This window comes from Artemia franciscana, chromosome 15 (assembly GCF_032884065.1).
Source record: "Artemia franciscana chromosome 15, ASM3288406v1, whole genome shotgun sequence".
Classification (NCBI taxonomy): domain Eukaryota; kingdom Metazoa; phylum Arthropoda; class Branchiopoda; order Anostraca; family Artemiidae; genus Artemia; species Artemia franciscana.
Genome location: NC_088877.1, coordinates 5393940 through 5415190, shown reverse-complemented (window position 1 = coordinate 5415190; position 21251 = coordinate 5393940). Strand labels below are relative to the sequence as shown.

The window sequence follows — 21251 nt, the reverse complement described above, 5'->3', positions numbered from 1 at the left end:
CCACTAAATAATCGTTCGAACGTCGCTGATCAAAAATCAACAGATATTTGAACAGAAATGATCAGAAATGTGTACTTGATCAACAATCTTTCGAAAAGTACAGATAAGAAATCACCTTAGTACTTCCTTTGATCGAAATCCTTTGAGGAGCAATGATCGGAAATCAACTTTACTTGGCAATCCTACGAGGAGTGCTGATCAAAAATCAACTTTTATGGTACTCAACAATCCTTCATAGATCACAGATCAGAAATTGACAGAAACATAAACAGACTCCTATCTGCAAGAATGCGGAATTCTGTATATTTTTACCAATAGAAAATTCATGGATGCGTGTTTATTTGTTGTTGTTTTTTCCAGAGATGATCGTGTCGACCTAGTCGATCCTAGACTAGAGCCTGTCGACCAGTGGTCCTAGAATGTTGCGAGAGAGCTCATTCTAACGGAAATTAAAAGTTACAGTGCCCTTTTAAAGTGACCAAAAAATTTGGAGGGCAACTAGGCCCCCTCCCACGCTCATCAGAGAACCCTACTGTAAAGATTTCAAGCTCCTATCTCCAAAAATGTGGAATTTTGTATATTTTGCCAGAAGAAAAATCATGGATGCGTGTTTATTTTGTTGTTACGTGTGACATGTGGGAGGATCTTTCCATGGAGGAATTTATCATGGCGGAAGAGAATTTCCATGAAGTGGGCGCTGGATTTTTCATTTTCAACTGAAAGTAAGGAGCAACATTAAAACTTAAAACGAACAAAAGTTTGAACATCCGATCGCAACTTTGAGAAAGCCTTTTCGCCAAAAAAGCAAAAATTAATAGGTAAATTTCATTTTAATTATTCATGTAAAATGAGCCAAAATCAAAACCTGTATTAATTCAAAAACGTTCAGAAATTAATGAAAAAAAAAACAAGTTTTTTAACTGAAAGTAAGGAGCGACATTATAACTTAAAACGAACAGAAATTATCCCGTATATGAAAGGGGCGCCCCTCCTCAACACCCTGCTCTTTGCGCTAAAGTTTGACTATTTGTCACAGTTTTACTTTTTAAAACAATAAAACACTAGCATAAAGAGCAGGGCATTGAGGAGGGGCGCCCCTTTCATATACGTAATAGTTTATGTTCGTTTCAAGTTTGATGCTACTCCTTACTTTCATTTAAAACAGCTTATTTCTTTTAGTAAATTTATTCAATAATATCAAATGGTCACAAGTTTCAAGCACCTTTAATATATTTACAAAATAAATGGCTGGCAACCTTTTTAGGGAGGCAATTGAAATGACAAGAGCTAAGAGCTCATATGGCACTTGTGAGGAGGTCGGAAGAGCCAAGAGCTCATATGGCATGAGCTTTATCAAAATTCTAAGAGTGAATAGATTAATTTAAAAGGAAATTCAGCGGCTTAATGCCGGTCGGTTTTAAGATAAGAGCTCTGAGACACGAGGTCCTTCTAAATATCCAAATTCATTAAGATCCGATCACCCACTCGTAAGTTAAAAATACCTCATATTTTCTAATTTTTCCTCTCCCTTCAGCCACCAAGATAGTCGAATCGGGGAAAAAATACTTTATCAAGTCAATTTGTGCAGGTCCCTGACAACCAATTTTCATCGTCCTAGCGCGTCCAGAAGCACCGAACTCGCCAAAGCACTGGACCCCCCCTAACTCCCCCAAAGACAGCGGATCCAGCCCAGTTACGTCAATCACGTATCTACGACATTTGTTTATTCTACCCACCAAGTTTCATCCCAATCTCTCCACTCTAAGCGTTTTTCAAGATTTCCGGTTTCCCCCTACAACTCCCCCAATGTCACCAGATCTAATCGGGATTTCAAATAAGAGCTCTGAGACGTGAGTTGCTTCTAAATATTAAATTTCATTAAAATCCTGTCACCCATTCTTAAGCTTAAAATACCTCATTTTTTCTAATTTTTCAGAATTAACCCTCTCCCCAACTTCCCCCAAGAGAGCGGATCCGTTCCGATTATTTCAATTACGTATCTAGGACTTGTACTTATTTCTCCCACAAAGTTTCATCCCGATCACTCCACTCTAAGCGTTTTCCAAGATCTTAGGTTTCCCCCTTCAACTCCCCCCAATGTCACCGGATCCAGTCGGGATTTAAAATTAGAACTCTGAGACACTATATCCTTCTAAATATCAAATTCCATAAAGATCCGATTTCCCGTTCGTAAGTTAAAAATACCTCGTTTTTTCTAATTTTTCCAAATTAACCGTCCCCCCCACTCCCTCCCAGATGGTCGAATCGGGGAAACGACTATTTCTAATTTAATCTGGTCTGGTCCCTGCTGCGCCTGCCAAATTTCATCGTCCTAGCTTATTTGGAAGTGCCTAAAAAAGCAAAATCGGGACCGATAGACAGACCAACAGAATTTGCAATCGCTATATGTCACTTGGTAAATACCAAGTGCCATAAAAAATATATACATAGAGAACTCGACTCAAACAGAGATGCTTGGATATTTTTATAAACACAATTTAAGATCATTTAATACAAAGAGAATCAACTAATATTTGTTCTCCTTTTAAACCAAGTACAATTGACTGTATCAACAAAAATAAAGTTGGTAGATAGGCTGGGTCAATGGCTAGGGAGAGCAGTCGCGGTTCTGGCCTTTCTTAAAACCAGGGCAAAATCTTAATTAGCATCCCTCCCCCCTATGTCTGAGAAAAATGTTCAGGCTAAATCTTAACAAAATTTGAATTTATTAAAAAAAAAAATATTTTCAATTTATTACTAAATTTATTTGTGTATTCCTTAAATAATTTAATTGTTATTAATTACTTTAATTTAGCTATTTTGATTATTGTCATTTAATATTTTTTCATTTTATATATTAATTAATATTTTATTAATCATTTTCATTTATTAACTGGACCCTCTTCTTTATTTTAATAAAAAAAAAATTTTTTTTAATACGAAATGTTTGTAACCGTTAGAGTAATTAATTGAAATTTTGCGCCCTTAAAATTTCTGCGCGCGTGACAAATGCCCCTTTGTCCGTCCCCTAAAACCATTTCTGAAGGGGCTAAAACTGATTTTGAATAATATTTCATTTGTTTTGGATTAATTAAGTATTTCGTCTGTCTTATTACAGTCCATTTCCAAAAATTAGTGTTTTCTTTTCTGGGTTGAGCACTGAGGACTGTTTGGCAGAGGTCTTTGCCCAAATCTGCTTTATCTTTTCCCTTCATTTTATTCAACTGGCTTAAAATCAACCTCGTTTTTTAGCTTTTTCACTTTTTTTGTCAAACCTACATCAGTGCGCTCTTACAACATATTCATTACATCGAGATCGATGGTAGGTAGGTTGGTTTTATTTTTATCCACAATATAAACATAAATAAAAATGACACCACTAAGAAATTACTGCAGCAAAAAGAAAGTCCTAAAATAGATGCATATTTGCTGTAACCAGCAAATATGGCTTTTTTGTTATGGATTTTCCAAATTTTCACAGAGTGGACTCTATTGTACATACCTCACCCCTCCCCTTCAAATAAAGGTATGTTTCTACTAAATAGATAAGGCTGATTAAGTTTCAAATCGTCAGGAGAGCAGAATAGACCTGGAAGAGTTTGCGTTGAAAAAAAATTATTTTTATAAGTATTATTTTTAGATACATAATATTGAAGAATAGACTTATTATCATGGGCAGTGCGATAGCGCTACCTAGGTAAAAAGCCAAGTGGGCTTTATGAATTATTTATTTGTTTTTTTTTTTTCACGACTGCAGAGGCTAAGGGTATAAGGTCTTTGTCCAAATATCTGCTTTATCTTTCACTTCGCTTTATTCAACTGGCTTAAAATCAACTTCGTTTTTAGTCTTTTCACTTTTTTTGTCATATAGTTCAATAAAGTTCAAATAGTTTGTCCAGCCTAGATGTTTAACACCAAGTCACTGAATTAATCATTTTCGATATTTTCAATGCAGGTAATAGATTTCTCCTTAGTAACAGAATTAGTTCGTAAACTCGTATTAAATCACAAATAGGCTTCACACAAGAAGCCTAAATACAGTTTATATGTTTACAGGTCCTAACCTAACCTGACCTAAAGCAGTGTGCTCTCACAATATATTCATTACATCAAGATCGATGCATAGATAATTAGACATTTATTCAGGTACAAAAAACAGCAGTACCTAGAATCAGGTTCCGGTGATGAGGGTATGCGAACAATCCAAAAAAAAGAAGAAAACATCAATAAACAATAAAAGCAGACATATTTTATACCCCCCCCCCCCCAATCAAGGCTGTCAAGGAAGGTAGGGAGAAGACAGTCAAGCTTTAAAGAACTTGTCAAAACTGGAAAAGCTTCATCTTACCTGAGTTAAATTGTGAATGAGTGTAGAGTTCATTGGATTTTCTGTTTCTTCAATAGAATAGGCTATACCACCCACTGAGAGCCTTTTAAACTCCATTACATTCCTTGTTAACGTCCCAGTTTTGTCCGAAAACACGTACTTCACCTAAAATATGCGCTCATTAACAGAAGAATAGGATTTGCTTCACCTGTAAAAAAAAAAAAAAAAAAAAAAAAAACAAATAGTGTTAGAAAATGTTCTGTAAATTTTGTCCAAGACGAGTGAAACAACAATTTATTACCTATACAGCTACTAGAGCTACAAACTATAACCTACACCTATTTTTTAAAACTTTTGAGGACGCCCCTGCATGTACTGGGGTCTCACGTCACGGATGGGAGAGAGAAAGCGGCCAGGTGATGTCTGGCGATGGACACCCATTGGCTTCGAACCTGAGGTCTTTACTGGAGGATTCTTGGCATCGGGAGTGGGACAGGTTAAGCTGGGGATATACCGTGCTACCATTTCTACTTTAGTCGTAAGAGTACCTCAGTTTAAGTAAGGAAGAAGTAACTAGAAATATTAAGCGACATAACATTGTAGGAATTTACAACTGATAGGGTAAGTAACAATAAGAAAACTAAAGCATTTAAAAAAACCTTGGTAGAAAAACATGTCTGACTTCAAAATGTGTCTAAGGTAAAACAAAATTACTCAGTTGCAAGCCATAATACTTATCTAAAAGATTTAAAGCTTTGTCAATATCCAAGTTGCTAATCTGAAGTAATTTGCACTGAAAATATATTTGAACCGAAGATTCCACAAAACTCTTTACTATGCGAACTTCCTCTGAGTGGCAAGCTGAAATTTAATAAAGCATATAAGCGTTGAATTAGTATCAAATTTAAATCTTGTCTTTATTCTAGAAAAATTAAATGTCAAAATGGAAAAAAAAAAAGTTTTTTGAACATTTTTTAACTTTTAACCTCTACAGGTCCCCCCCCCCCAACTAAAATGAAATGAAAACACTGAAAAACGGGTAGGAGTTTTAAACAGACAGTGAACCTTGGAAAAACAAAACTTTTTGTGCAAAAACAATTAAAAGCCTGAATATTTCGACTTCGGCTGAATAATCTTTTTATTCAATCTTTGATTTGATTTTTCAAAAATCTTTCATCTGAAGATATATCAGACATACACAACAGCATGTAGCAGTCACCTTGCCTTGTAGTGCCTTGTATTTCGTTGAGTGAATTAACATACTGGACTTGCTATAAAAATTAATTAAAAAAATTATGCGTAATGCAATGTGAATTTCTTTGATTTTAATTTTTGTTTTGAAAAGCGTTTGCTTTTTTGCATCTTTCTATGTGCGTATCAGTTTGATTGATGTACTTTTTCCTGTTTTTTTCTTCTTCATTTTTTTCCCATTAATAAAGGCTCCCGGGCGTGCAGCCAAAATATTCGGACTTTCATAGTTATTTGTGCAAAAGTTTTTGTTTTTACAAAGTTCTTTTTAGGAGTTCTAACCGTTTTTCAGTATTTTTATTTTATCTTAGTTATAAATGGAAAGACAAAGGTCTATGGAGAGATCTAAGGTTTAGACCCAAACCTTCCCCTTAAGTACAATAAAGTTATGCACATGGTATTCTAGGTTTTGTTAATGAAATATTATAGTGTTCCCATTTTAGTTGCCAAGTTATCAAGTTACAATTTCAATATTTGATTCGCTTAGTCACAAATGGATCATCCACTTTGACAATGAGTGTCCTTGTATTATCTAATTTATATTAAATATAAACTTTTCCCGTAAAATTGAAATAAAGATGGTATTCCTAACGTTGGAAACGCCAAAGGCGTTTCTAACGTCTAATGGCGTTCCTGATCACTCACTAGAATTACAGATCCCATCTAAAATCATTTTTCAGGTTTTCTATGTTATATTTTCTGTGTTCACAATTCTGTTTCTTCGACATTCGACAATTTATTAAAATTTTACTAGCTTATTTATTTATTTTGTTTATTTATTTATAAAATTCCAGTAACTCCATAAAAACGCTGCGCGGTAATTAATACAAATTATTTGTTCTTTAGGTGCCCGTGCAATTTCCATTACAGATTGCTCCAAGAAACAGAATCTTCTCGTGTTGTCAAGTTGGATTTTTAATTTTTGATTCGCTTAGCCACGCCTATATTTGGAACTGGGGTATTCCCCTGACAAGTAGGACTTATAATATCCGATAGTTAATTACCTGTCCCAGTTCCTCATTCAAATTAGAAGTCCTTGCCATAGCCGGTGTATCCGAGTCTTCATGATACATACCCAGATCAACATTCATAAAAGAAGCTTGAATGAAACGCACCACCTCCAATGTCACTTGCAACGATATTGGTATCAAATTGTTAAACAAAATAATAAATGTCAACAAATTATGCCCAATTGTTATAGTAGGAGATTCACTAAGGGCTAAATACCAATGATAAAATCCAGCTGTTCGCATCCAAATTTCATTAGCTATTGTGGCAATTAAACATATGACTAAGAGGGAGAAGAATAGGAGCAGGATTTGGAGATTGACAATTCGCTCCACAGTTGATCGTTTAAGTGGAGCTGTGGTGGAGTTCATAAGGAGCTTGGTTTCATGTCCAGTGTATACCACGAGTGCCATTATCCATTTGGTATTACGGAGCTTTGCCCCTCGCTGGAGAATTTGGTCCGGTCCAAGAGGAATAATCCTTAAAAGAAAAAAGCGATAGTAAAAAAGAAATACTGGAGTTAATATCTCATCTTCCTTTATTTAGACTAAGTCTGAATAAAGGTACTGCGGGGTGATACTCCCCTTTATGCTGCTGAAAGGTGTTTCTGAAATTTAATTTCAAGCCTCATTTAACTTAACTGATTTGCTTCACTTATTATAAAGTTATATACAATGAGGTGTAAGCAGGTTTCAGGTATTATGAAGGAGATGTGGTGGGTCATTTTGTAGGCGGGACGGAGGGCAGATGCCTCAAAGAGGGCAATTTAATGCCCAAGTATCTTAACTCTCATTGAGCCTTCAGATAAATATAGAATGTGTTTGGAGAAGGGGAGAGGAGGGGTAGAATTTGATTCCTAATTCCTGCTGATTCTCGAGAATATTTTTAGCCTATGCCTTAATTTTTGGTGCTAGGAAGGGGGCGGTGAGAGCATCACTCCCATTGCGACAGTCTTTTTCCAGGGAGCATAAAATATTAAATTCACAGTGCCTACCAGTACAGAGGTTGAAAAAGCGAGGCTGGGCATCATGAGCCGCGCCAAAAAATTCTTGGAGGAGGGAGGGGGGACAAATACTACAAGGAGCTTTGTTTTCAGCAATTTTAAATGGTAACATTTGTCTTTTCCCATTTATATAAAAAGTTTCAATGTACTTTAAACATACGCAAAATACATTTAAACATCAGAGAACCCTGTTTGGAAGGTCACTATTGCTTCAGTTCCATAGGAAGTCAAAAGTAACGCAAAACTCCCATCCATATCGACAATAATAACCCCTCCGTCAACTCAAAATTCTATTGTAAAAAAGAAATTATTCAACAAAACTACCGTTCATTCAAAATTCTCACTAAATATTCTAATTTTGTCCATAATTTTAACTACAATACAATATTTTGATTCTTCAGCAGAAAAATTGAAAATGCGGGATGCTAGCCAAAAAGTCAAAATTATTGATAAAAACAATTTAGCAAAAACAAATAAAGAGGTTTATGGGACCAGTGGCCCATACCAAATCTTGGTTAGGTCTGGGCCTTATTTAAAAAATGAAACGTAAAAATTATATCAAAAAAAATATTTTTTTTCAACTGAAAGTAAGGAGCAATATTAAAACTTAAAACAAGCAGAAATTATTCCGTATAAGAGGGGGAATTTCCCCTCCTCAGCCCCTTGCACTCACACTAAAGTTTGACTCTTAAGAACAACTCTTTAACAACGACTGCTGACCATAAGGGTCACTTAATCAGAACAACAAGCTTTTTCAAAGTACTAAAAATCTTTAGTGTAACAAAGGATTGAGGGGGGAAGGGTCAGCCCCACCACTAATACAAAAATTTCTATTCGTCTTAAGTTTTAAAGTTGCTCCTGACCTTCAATTTTAAAAATCTACTTTTTTACTTAATTTACATGTAAGGATAAATAATGAAGTTCTCTATTGGATACTCTTTGTTTTACTCAGTTTACTTCAGTATTTCATGGTGATGAATTAAAAAAGAAAAAAAAATCCCACAAAAGAAATTTTTCAAAGAAAAGTAGAACTAAGTTGAACCAAAGACGAGCAAAAACAAAGACAAATAATAATTCAATCGTAAAAGAAAGATAAATCACTATTAAAAAATAAATGAAACCCAAACGAATAGAAATGAAAAAAAACAAACCAGTCAAGTCTAAAACGAACATTAATTATTACAAATAGAATAGAGAAAACCCTAAGCCCTTTAAAGACCAGAAATCCCTTGGCGCTTCACTAATTTTTTTTTTTGAGTAGTGTGCTTTCCATTGTCCTAATATATAAAAAAAGAATGGGAAAAACCATGATTATAGAAAAAATGCTAATAAATGTAGATTGAGAGTTCAGTGTATATTGATATTTATTCCAGAAAGTCTCAAATTTTGGATTTTTTTGACGTTACAGACGAGAAAATGTTTAAAACGTATTCCGCTTTGAGCAAAGCGCAAATGACATTCATTCTGACCCCCATCATATTACAACCTTGAGTACAGACAATTATTGATCGATAATTTCATTATAAAGATTTAATTTTGTCATATTCGTGCTTAGCAGGAAATACTGTTTTAAATGGTAAACAATTTCTATTACTTCTTTAGCCATTCTTCTCTCCGTCCAGAATTATCAGAACGTTCTAATTCCAAGTGGGACACGCTATATTTATTTAATTTACAGTTCAGGTTAGGATCTGAGTTATTCGCTGTTTATACAGAATAGCTTTCATAAATAAAACAGAAAGCGTTTCTCTCTTATCTAAGAAATAAATAAATAGAGTGAGGTGCCTTGAGAAAAAGAACCCTGCTAAAAATAGAACTGAATGTCTATTAGAGATTCACGAAGTCGCGTCAAAAGTATATAAATAAGACAGAGGGATAAGTTTTTCCATAAAATTAACCGAAATGAAACTTAATTAATATTTACAATCTAAAAGGATACGAATCAAAACATTTAGTAGGAGTTCTCAACTACTAATATGGATTTTAATGAGGAAGATGTAATTCTGATCTTCCAATAAGCAACAAATTTTTGCAAACATGAAAGCAATTTTTCAAAAGTTGTTATTTTTGTGACTGAAATAAACCAAAATGAAATAAATCAATTTTGGGTCGCAGAGCCTTTTGTAGCACAATTTACTTTAGTTTTATTTATTTCTACTGCTACTGCTACTACTACCACTGCTACTGCTACTGCTACTATTACTACTACTACTAAAACTACTCACAATTCACTGCAACACCAAGCCACCTGAGGCTAAAATAGGTGCACAAACTCTCTATCATACCCAATCTATTGAAAGCTACCCTTTTTACACCCTCCCAATTACTTCCGATTTTTTAAAATCATTTCTTAAGATCTCTTCCCACCTCATTCGAGGACGACCTGTTTTTCGTTTGGTCCTAGAAGGATGGCCAGAAGAGAAAAAGACAAATTGGTCATCCTTCATCCGCGAAACGTGTCCAAGCTCTCTCAACCCTTTTCTCATTGCAGCCATAGATAGCAGGGTAGTAACTCACTTTTCATACAACTTACTGTTTGAGACAATCAGTCAGACGGTTACCCAAAACAATATATAGGCAATTCCACTGCAAAACATTTAAGGAGTTCTCCTCCATCTTGCAAAGAGCCCATGTTTCAGAGCCATACTTGACGAGTGTCATCACTATAGCTTTCAATATTCTGATCTTGGTTTGATTGATATCTCAGTTTGATTTATTTCTTGCATAAAATTGACACTTTTCGTGAACTTGACACTTTTCCATTATAAGATACAAATTTAAATAATATCCGATATGCAGTATTTACGCCTCATGTCGAGGCCTTGCCCAGAACTGAAATAAATCAACCAAAATACGTCAAACCGAAATAAATTCGACTACGAAAGGCTCGATGACCCAAAATTGAAAGGTAGGCCATTCGTTATGAAAACTCTGCAGCAATCAATTGTAGTTTCAAGTTACTACTGAAAATGATCTTGCATTATTGAGCAGAGACGAATAATATCAGAGTGAATATAAGAAAAATCAGAAAAAAAAATTATCAGACTAGAAAAACAGAATATCAGAAAAGCTTATGGAAAACCAACAGAAAAACAGAACAGGAAAAAAATAAAAAGATAATTTAGAAAATAATACATAAAAGGGAAATGAATTAAAGATCAGAAAAGAAAATAGAATATCAGAAGGAAAATCAGTTAGAAAATCACGATCTTCAATTCTTGATATGGTTTCCTAGGCTAATACTTATCTGTCTTTTTAGCTATGTTAAAATGTTGATGAGGGTAAGTAAAACAGAATTTCTTCACATGCAAGCCTATAAAGTATACTACACTACTTAAACTACCAAGATTTTCCCTAGTTAACCTAGGCCTGCAACGTGCACACAAGATTTTGACTTAAAATAATTCTTTGTAGCAAAAAAGGTTGCTTAATTATCATACTTGCTTAATTATTCTACTTGGATTACTATATTACTATATACTTGGATTACTCATTTTAAGTCTAGGATAATACCTGTACATACCTGTGTATAATAATGCGCACTTTTTTTCAGGTTAGGTTGGGTTTCAGGTTAATATTTTTGGACAGGTGTATAAGGAGAGGAATGAGTGGTGAAAGTACTGAATAATAGAGGGAATTTTAGGGGGGATAGAGAGGGCACTTGCCCCGGGCTCAAAAGATCAAATAAATAAGCTAACAGTTATAATCCTTTTTGTAATTTTTTGACAATTAATATAAAGTAGAGGGCACAGTTAATAAATCACCATTGAATATATTATTGATTAATATTGATTAATAGTTCCTCTCTAAGTTAAAAGTAGTCAAATATAAATAATTAAAATAATTAATAAAAAATAAATAGCTTAAATAATACATTTAAAAAGTATTACTTAAGTAATAAACAGTAAATTATTCGTTAATAAATGAAAACATTCTTAAATTTGGCCTAAACATTATTTGGGAGACATGGAGGGGGGAGGGGGATAATCAAGATTTTTCCCCGGGCGCAATAGAGGACAGAGCCGCCACTGCTGAAGAATCACTACCCACTAGGTATTAGGAATGTGGGGAAGTACGTCCGTTCGACAATGCACTAAGGAGTTTTTTTTTAGAAAGGAGGGTTAGCAAGATAGGAGAAGATTGAAAAGATATACAGGTTATAGTTGAGAAAGACTATCTTTTTTGGGAATTTTTTTTTTTAATTCTTCGTTTAGTGGTGAGCCATAGCCCATGGGGCTCTAGCGACGGGATATACCGTGTTTTATATCGGAAGGCAACCATGGCAACTTATAATTTCCAATTTTATAAAGACTTATAATGCCTTCAGAGAACCTTTATGTCCCAGCCGATAATTACTATCAATCTTACATTCTATTTTTATCTGACATTGCTTACCTTCCGGGAAATCCTTTTAATTGACGAAAGAGATGACGACACGTGGGAAATAAAATCTGATAAATAAAATATTAGGGGAGAAATGACCATTCTTAAAAAACATCGTGCAGGCCTTTTTGTGAATAACCCCTGCATTATTATAAATGTTTCTAATAACTTGTGGAAACAGATGAAACTATACACAAACAATATCAAACAGTTCGTTGTAACTAACTATGAACAAGGAGAGGCTCGGCCAAATAGAAACCGAAACTCTAAAAAAAAAAGAATTTTGATAACAACTAATAATCAAAAGTATTAGCTTTTTATGCTGATTCCAAATACATAAATTTCCTTAAGTTTAATGTTACCCATCAAAAGCTACGAGCCTGAGAAAATTTGCTATCAGATACAGCATATTAGAGAATGTATGGTGTAAACTTTCCCAGCTCCTCTCTGCAAAAAGTGGAATCCTGTATTTTTGCCATAAAAAAGATCTCGGATGCATATTTATATATATATATATATATATATATATATATATATATATATATATATATATATATATATATATATATATATATATATATATATATATATATATATATATATATATATATATATATATATTATATATATATATATATATATATATATATATATATATATATATATATATATATATATATTGTATCGAACCAATGGTCTAAGTAGTTTGGGAGAGGGTGCATTTGGATGACATGCCTCCGGGGATGACATGCCCCCTCGAGCCATTGGGTAAAGCGATGTAAATAATTCAATTTGCCCATTGTTTTCATATAGTATTTGTTACTGGGAAATATATGTAAATTTTCTGTGGGTATTTTTCACGGGGGTAAGGGTGAGTATTTTTTCCGCTGGGAGGAAATTTTATAGTGGGAAATTTCCTAAGTGAAGGTTCACACGTGGGGAAAGGGCTATAAGCTATTAGTATTTGTTAATGGGAAATATATGTACATTTTCTGTGGGTATTTTTCACGGGGGTAAGAGTGAGTATTTTTTCCGCTGGGAGAAAATTTTATAGTGGGAAATTTCCTAAGTGAAGGTCAAATACCTTCACAATTACATTATTTCAGCAACTATTACAATTATAATTCTATTATAATTCTAATTATATTATAATTATAATTCTATTACAATTATAATTTCAGCAACAAATACTTACAAAATCCATGGACATAATTGAAGAGTGGAGCTTTAAACCAACAGATAATGATTATTCCAATAAACATAACCTTTTAAAATAATACTATAAATTACCCTTGTGCCAGTGTAGTGGAAGTAACAAGGCCTACCAATTGGGGGTTCTCAGGTTCAATCCCGCATGGCGCAAGGGAAGTTCCAAATAACAATAATTAACACTAATTTTTTTAATAATTTTTTTTATTAACTTCAATGTATTTTTGTTGGAATGGGAAAATATCGTAAAAAAAGATTGAAGGGAAATGAGAAAGGGGGTGTAAAGAGAGAAGCTTTGAATAGATTAGGATGAAGGAGGAGCGTGCGCCTATTGTTATATTTGCCTATTGTTTAGATATAGTATTTGGTATTGACAAATATAAAAAAAAATTTCCATGGGCTGGGGGAATTTACTGGGAAAAGCCTCAATGGAGGGGAGGTATTTCAGCAGGGCTTAACTTTTCTACATGGGAATACTTCGTGAGGGAGAAACTTTCGGGAGAAAATTGTTCCCCGAGAGGGGATGTGTTTTTTTCGGAATGACTTGAAAAGTAATTACAAATTGAATTAAAAAAAAAATTAACTGAAAATAAAGGCAAAACATTAAAACTTAAAACAAGCAGAAATTATTCCGTATATAAGGGGGCTGTTCGTTCCTCAAACTCGTTCTTTACGCTATAGAGTGACTATCTGGCCCGATCCTTTAAGATTTAAATTTTTTTCAGGAGATTTTACTCCTGAAACACAAGGGCTGATTAATTGGAATGAGATGCTTTTCTAAAGCAATGAAAAAAAATTATCAAAACCACCAATGGTTGAGCAAGGGGCGCCCCTCCCCCTACACATATCCGGAATAATTTCTGTCGCTTTTAAGTTTTAATAATGCTCCTTACTGCCAATCAAAAAAACTTTTATTGTTTAATCCCACACGGATTAAAGTATTACAAAAAGAACTGTATTTTACCTAAAATGCCTTCAGAGAGCCTTTAAGGCCCAGCTGAGAATTACTATCGATCTTATATTCTATTTTTATCTGGCATTACTTGTCTTCCAGGAAACCATCTTAATTGACGAAAGAGATGACAATACGCAGAAACAAAAAGTTAATAAATATATTATATTAGGGTGAAATGACTGTTCTAAAAAAACATCGTACAGGTCTTTTTGTGAATATCCCCTGCACTATTATGAATATTTCTAAAAACTTGTTGGGACAGCTCAAAATATACACAAAATAGTATCCCAAATAGAGCACAGCATCACAGAAAGGAATATACTGCAAGAGAAATACGTGCATACTGATGTATGAACAATTACAAATATAATAATAAATAATATATAATAATATAAAATATAAAATGATATATAATAATAATATATAATAATAAATAATGTATAATCGACTTCCTGGTGCTGTTAAACATAAGACTAGGCGAACGAATGGAGGACGATCCGCACTCTCAATGTCGAGTACTACCAGGTAGGAGATTAATCAAGTCAAACCCTTCTCTGTGTAAAGTATCCCCTTCGATATTCAGTATTTGAGTTTAAAATGAAGTTGGTTATGAAGGATTTTCAATTTATTATAAAAAGTGACAAATTATTATTAGAATAAACAGAACAGGGATAAAACTTATATCTTTAAGAGAAAAAAGAGAGAGAGGAATTTATTCCAGGGGGAGAGGGAATTATAATAAATCCACAAGAGCTTGAGGTCCTTGGCATTCCCTACGTATGCCCAGCGAGCAGAGAAGCATAGCAGCGAGACAAAGTAAGTTCGAAGCTCCTCGCCCCCCCTCCTCCAAACAACATAATAAGGGGGGAGCAAAATAAGTTCCCCTTTCCAAAAAAAATTTCCATGAAGTTTCCAATTCAATTCTCCAGCACACCTAACGGGATATTGAGACAGAACACATACTCTTACAAATGCTAAAACTTCGGAAATACTTATTTACTAACATACCCTCCCCCCTTAATCAAAGTCGTTATTTATCTTTGCAAGTATTTTAGTCTAATATCATTTTTTAACCTTAATCAAAGTCGTTATTTATCTGTGCAAGCATTTTAGTCATTTTTTGACCTAAAAATGCAACTTTTACCCAAAAAAGGGTATGTTCTCAATATATGCAGAATGAAGATATCAAGCGTGGAGCTCAGATTCACCACATTGCAATTAAGGGTCTTGTCATTCACGCACACTGCCGACAGAGCTAGCGGGGCTTGTTGGTAAATTCTACACCTGTTCAATATTAATAAATAAAAATCAACAGGTTTCAATTAAATGGGTTTCTCTGAAGTCACGGACATAGTCAGCGATGTAGTAAATAGGCAAGATTCAATAATTTACAATAACTCTTCTAACACAATTGTGACAAAGTGCTGGCACCTGTACGTTCACCGTTCAACACGAACAATTTTTTTTAAGCTCAAGTTGTTGGCCTTCATTTGTGTGGGTTTTAGCATGAGTGCGGTACATAGTTTTCCAAATAATTTTGGAATTCTAGGATACTTAGGTATCTTTCTTCGTATCTACTCTCTAATTTTTGAACAAACAGACCCTTGAGCTAAGGGCAATAAACAAGGTGTTCCCAATGAATTTTCAAAGAGCAAATCCTAGGGCTTTGCAAAACATAGCATTAAAATAATTACTCATTGCCAAAAAAGATATCTATCACTATGAACCATTGAACTTGAAAATACCACAATTTACCCTTCTTAGATGTTCTCATTACAAAACGAGAAACTAGGTTGGACTTGAGCGTGTATAGAAAGCCAACTCACAGTGATAGATATCTGAGATATAACTCCTATAACCACCCTATAGTCAAAAATTCTATAGTCTTTTCATTGGTTGATAGAGCATTTTTGGTGTGCTCCTCTGATTTTGAGCTGAAGGCTGAACTTGATTATATAAGAGATGCTCTGATAGGTAACGGATACCCCCAAAAAGTCATTGACAAGGTTATTTCCAGGAGAAAGATGAGTGGAATTACCAAGAATTTTGCTCCTAAGATTAAAGATGATAAACCCTTTTTGTCATTACCTTATATCAAGGGCATTACTGACATTTTAAGCTCCAAACTCAGAAAGCTTGGCTTTAAGGTGTTTTTTCCCTCTGGAAGGACTATCTCCTCCTTCTTGAACAAAGGCAAGGACAAGATTACTTCAGATCCACCAGGGGTATATAAAATTCCTTGTAGCTGTGGTGATACCTATATAGGTCGTACCCTGAGACCTCTACATGACCGATTAAAAGAACATGCTGATTCCATTGATGCCTGCCTTAAAAAGACAAAGCTAAAGGAGGAAGATAATTATTCTGCATTGGCCCATCATATCTTTGAAAACCCTTCCCACTCCATTAAGTTTGACCAAGCCCAACTTATTGCTATTGTCCCACAACTCTTATAGCAGAAAATCAGAGAAGCTTTGGAAATTGCTAAAAATAAACCAGCCATCAATAAAGACAATGGTGAGTTTCACATTAGCGAAATTTGGGAACCCGTCACCCATAAATTGAAAACTCACAAAAAAATCCACCCCTTTCCTAAAGGCCCAACCTCTTTAAGATCTACTAGGACTGCAGCCATCAATGCCTCTACCAAAATTCGGGCCATGGCACAACAATAATTCCAGGTTCGGCTCATCATTAGTGTTGTTCAGTGTTTTTAGTTTTATTTATTTAGTGATTTTACTTTCTGGCAAGAAATTTGAATTTAACCTGATGATGACAGGCACAGGTCCTGTCGAAATTATCGTTAGAAAAATCAATCACCTGACATCCATAGCTTAGGTAAGCTTATTACCATCTATCATTATTATGAATAAAAGTCAGGTTGGCCTCAGAGAATATATTAGATTATAAAACAATTAAATATTTTATTAGAAATATTCTCATAATTCGCTTTCCCTTGATTTAGTATACATAGATTCCTTTTTATTGTACTAAGCATCAAAATAAACATAATAAAACTTAATGTTGTAATCTGTTTTTACTATTATATTTTATTATATTATATTCTATATTATATTTTAGATACACTAACTAGCTATGGGGAAGGTTCATCTCTATGAGCTCTAAGGTAAATCAGCCCTTTATAGGGGTGCACCCCTATAAAGACCATTAAAAGACTCAAAATTCTAGTCCCATTAAATCTTTGCATATTTTTGTTGAACGTAAAAAATAATACGTGTTTTTCTTTTTTGTTCTCTGAAAAATGTTCCTAAAAATCTGGAGTAAAAATAAGCATAGATGACAGAGTTCAGTTCAGTTCACTCGGGTTTATTAAAAAAAAATATATAACAGTCATAACATACATAATCTCTCATCTCTATGCAAAAATGCATGCCGAGTCCCTTATCGCCTCAAAACTTATTACGCACTATGGCTATCCATCCACTTCTTGATACAACCATGGCCCCTACCAACAAAAACATCCTTATAAGACCCCCCCTTTTTTTTCATCCAGGAGCAAACCACTCAAATCCCCACCCCAAAAAAATATACTCAATAATGACTAAAATCTCTTATCTATTTAATTTCTTTATTCAATTTAATCTATTTCAAAACGAGATATTTTTTTATTCTCTCTTTGAAACAGCCAAGGAAGCTCCTAGCTCTCAGTTCAAGCCTTAGCGCAGACGATGTCAGGAGAAAAATCCGACCTCACTGTTGGCGTGTGTCGAATATGGATAGATAGTCTTGTTATTGGAAGATGCTCTTCGGCTACCAAACGGAATAGATTCCTAAAAGGCAGTGGAAGCAAGCCGGAGAAGAATCTGAAAACAAAAACCAAGCAGAAAAGCTCAAACAGCGATTTCAGCGAGAGATAATCTTCTGTGTGCTTGATGACCTTCAAGGCATTTTTGTGGATGGAATCCAGTTTTTCATATCGGATTTGAACGTCGACTGCCATACCATTGCGCAATACTGTATGTGGGGTTTAAGAGCACATGGTAGAGAAAGGTAAGGGTTTTACGTGGGAATGTAGTCTTCAGTTTCTTCATGATACCCAGATTCCTTGAAAGCTTTAGTTCTAAAGCATGGATGTGAGGAAGGAAAGAAAGGTTTTCATCTACTGCTACTCCTAAATATTCTGCGCATCCATTTGCTGATCTTTGAACCTTTCCACGAGACGTCACAAACAGACCTGGGCTTACTAAAATAGGTGAGCACCAATCATAAAACGAGAATTCCTTGAATCCCACTTCTTTTATAAATGAGATTTTATAGGTGGGACCCAGAATCCAGGAATTTCGAATCCCATTCGTATCAAAAAACGAGCATCATCTTTTATAACAAATATTTAGTGGTTTCCAGAGGCTTAACGACCAGACAAGAAGATCCAACAGGTCCCTGTTAAAGGGACTACTGGAGGGGGTGGAGACTGGAAATCTTCAAAATTCTAAACGAAAAGGATTTTCCTAGAAAAGGTGTCTCCAGATATCAAAAGAAATGTTCCAGTCAAAAATTTACAAGCATCAGGTACTTAAAGAACGGTAGGATGAGTTAGGAACTACTGAAAAAATTAATTTTCCCACAAGTTCAAATGTTTGTAACTTTAATATATAGAAAAAGCAATCAAAATAGGGCTTTTTAAGGCCAAACGAAAATACTGAGAAATAAAGCGAATATTTTGGGAGGAGAATCGCCTCTCTTCTCCAGCACGAACTAAAAATTTTCAAGGAAAATGCCAAAGAGTGTGAAAAGACAAAGAAAACCAAAACAACGCGGAGAGTCAACGTGAAAAAAAAAACATTTTTCATCTTTTTTCTTTACATTATGCCAATCCAGTGTGGTTTAAGAATTTATCTTCGTTTGTAACTTTTGCCTAGAGAATTCGAAGGCACAAAATTTTCCGAGATTATTTGTTCCGTTTTCTCTTTCCGCCTAATTATACGACGAGTTTCGGGGACTAGCGACTCCCTAGCATCTCCATGAAGGGGTTACATAGTCATTTTCTAATAAAGACTTACCTTCTTAGAATACAGAAAATAAATAATGTCCACAATAACACTGTTAAAAGTACGTTCTAGGTCAACCAGTATTAAAAGTTTGTACCACCAAAATAACGCATTGACATATATTTAATTAAAAATAAATATGAAGTTAAAAATAAAAATATGTCCACTAAGGGAGTTTGAGGTTTTTTCTTTTTTAAGGGAGTTTGAGGTAGCCTGTAATTTTTTGTCAATGCTTAACATAACTCCAGTTGCTTAAAAAACGCTTCAAATGACAAAACCTGGGACCACAAAATCGAATTAAAAAAAGTAACCTACTGTTCTCCAGTTTCTTGAAAATTTCCTACGAATTCATAGAGATGACGGTTGGGAAGTTCACAAACAACAGTGGCAGACATTTCTCGAAGGTCATTAGGGTTGACAACTTTGATGGTGGCCTGCAAGCCCTGACGAATTTTCAAATTAGTCTCCCCATCCAAATTCGCTGTTTCAATGTAACACATGCATTGAGGCTCGCTAAAGTAAAGGAAAACTATTACTTAGGATACAATTTTCAGAAAATAGAAGGATAGAGACTTTCCAGAGATGTACTCATTGAACCAATCAGATCGTTTGTTTTTCCGACTCTTCCTTGACTCTTTCGGAAAACGGCCACATAGACGTTTTGTAATGAACATCACACAATTTTTATGTTTCTTAAAGATCCATCCTTTTAACGATAAGAAAACATAAAGAAAGAACAATAAGAGACTAAAAAAAGAAACATGTTGATGTACTAGCGACACTTTCTGCTTTTGATAAGCTTTTCAGCTGAAACATTGTTTCCGCTTATGAAAATTATCCATTCTACTTTATAGCAATAAACCAAAAATTATAATTTTGAAACCGGAAAAATCAGTTGATTTTTGAAAAATACTTTCTCGGTAATTGGCTTCTCCCTTAGAAAAAAAAAATAAAAAAAAAGAAAGAACAATAAGAGACTAGAAAAAGAAAAATGTTGATGTACTAGCGACACTTTCTGCTTTTGATAAGCTTTTCAGCTGAAACATTGTTTCCGCTTATGAAAATTATCCATTCTACTTTATAGCAATAAACCAAAAATTATAATTTTGAAACCGGAAAAATCAGTTGATTTTTGAAAAATACTTTCTCGGTAATTGGCTTCTCCCTTAGAAAAAAAAAATAAAAAAAAAGAAAGAACAATAAGAGACTAGAAAAAGAAAAATGTTGATGTACTAGCGACACTTTCTGCTTTTGATAAGCTTTTCAGCTACCCTGAGACATTGTTTCCGCTTATGAAAATTATCCATTCTACTTTATAGCAATAAACCAAAAATGATAATTTTGAAACCGGGAAAAGCAGTTGATTTTTGAAAAATACTTTCTCGGTAATTGGCTTCTCCCTTAGAAAAAAAAATAAAAAAAAAGAAAGAACAATAAGAGACTAGAAAAAGAAAAATGTTGATGTACTAGCGACACTTTCTGCTTTTGATAAGCTTTTCAGCTACCCTGAGACATTGTTTCCGCTTATGAAAATTATCCATTCTACTTTATAGCAATAAACCAAAAATGATAATTTTGAAACCGGGAAAAGCAGTTGATTTTTGAAAAATACTTTCTCGGTAATTGGCTCCTCCCTTAGAAAAAAAAAATAAAAAAAAAGAAAGAACAATAAGAGACTAGAAAAAGAAAAATGTTGATGTACTAGCGACACTTTCTGCTTTTGATAAGCTTTTCAGCTACCCTGAGACATTGTTTCCGCTTATGAAAATTATCCATTCTACTTTATAGCAATAAACCAAAAATGATAATTTTGAAACCGGGAAAAGCAGTTGATTTTTGAAAAATACTTTCTCGGTAATTGGCTTCTCCCTTAGAAAAAAAAAAGAAAAAAAAAGAAAGAACAATAAGAGACTAGAAAAAGAAAAATGTTGATGTACTAGCGACACTTTCTGCTTTTGATAAGCTTTTCAGCTACCCTGAGACATTGTTTCCGCTTATGAAAATTATCCATTCTACTTTATAGCAATAAACCAAAAATGATAATTTTGAAACCGGGAAAAGCAGTTGATTTTTGAAAATACTTTCTCGGTAATTGGCTTCTCCCTTAGA

The 21251-nt window shown here is 34.1% G+C and overlaps 1 protein-coding gene across 12 annotated transcripts in view; it reads right to left on the bottom strand.

Annotated features, from left to right (window-relative positions):
- LOC136035969 (probable phospholipid-transporting ATPase IA) overlaps window positions 1-21251 on the bottom strand; it is a 188967-nt gene that overhangs the window by 99551 nt on the left and 68165 nt on the right. For all 12 annotated transcript variants that reach the window (XR_010619585.1, XR_010619584.1, XR_010619586.1 and 9 more), the window contains exons 6-8: window positions 19458-19655; window positions 6580-7063; window positions 4349-4492 (exon numbers count right to left, since the gene is read on the bottom strand). Coding sequence is in view for 4 of the 12 variants with exons in the window: in XM_065717867.1 (XP_065573939.1) it covers window positions 4349-4492; window positions 6580-7063; window positions 19458-19655 (826 nt within the window). In the remaining 8 variants the exon portion in view is untranslated. The remainder of the gene's footprint in view (window positions 1-4348; window positions 4493-6579; window positions 7064-19457; window positions 19656-21251) is intronic.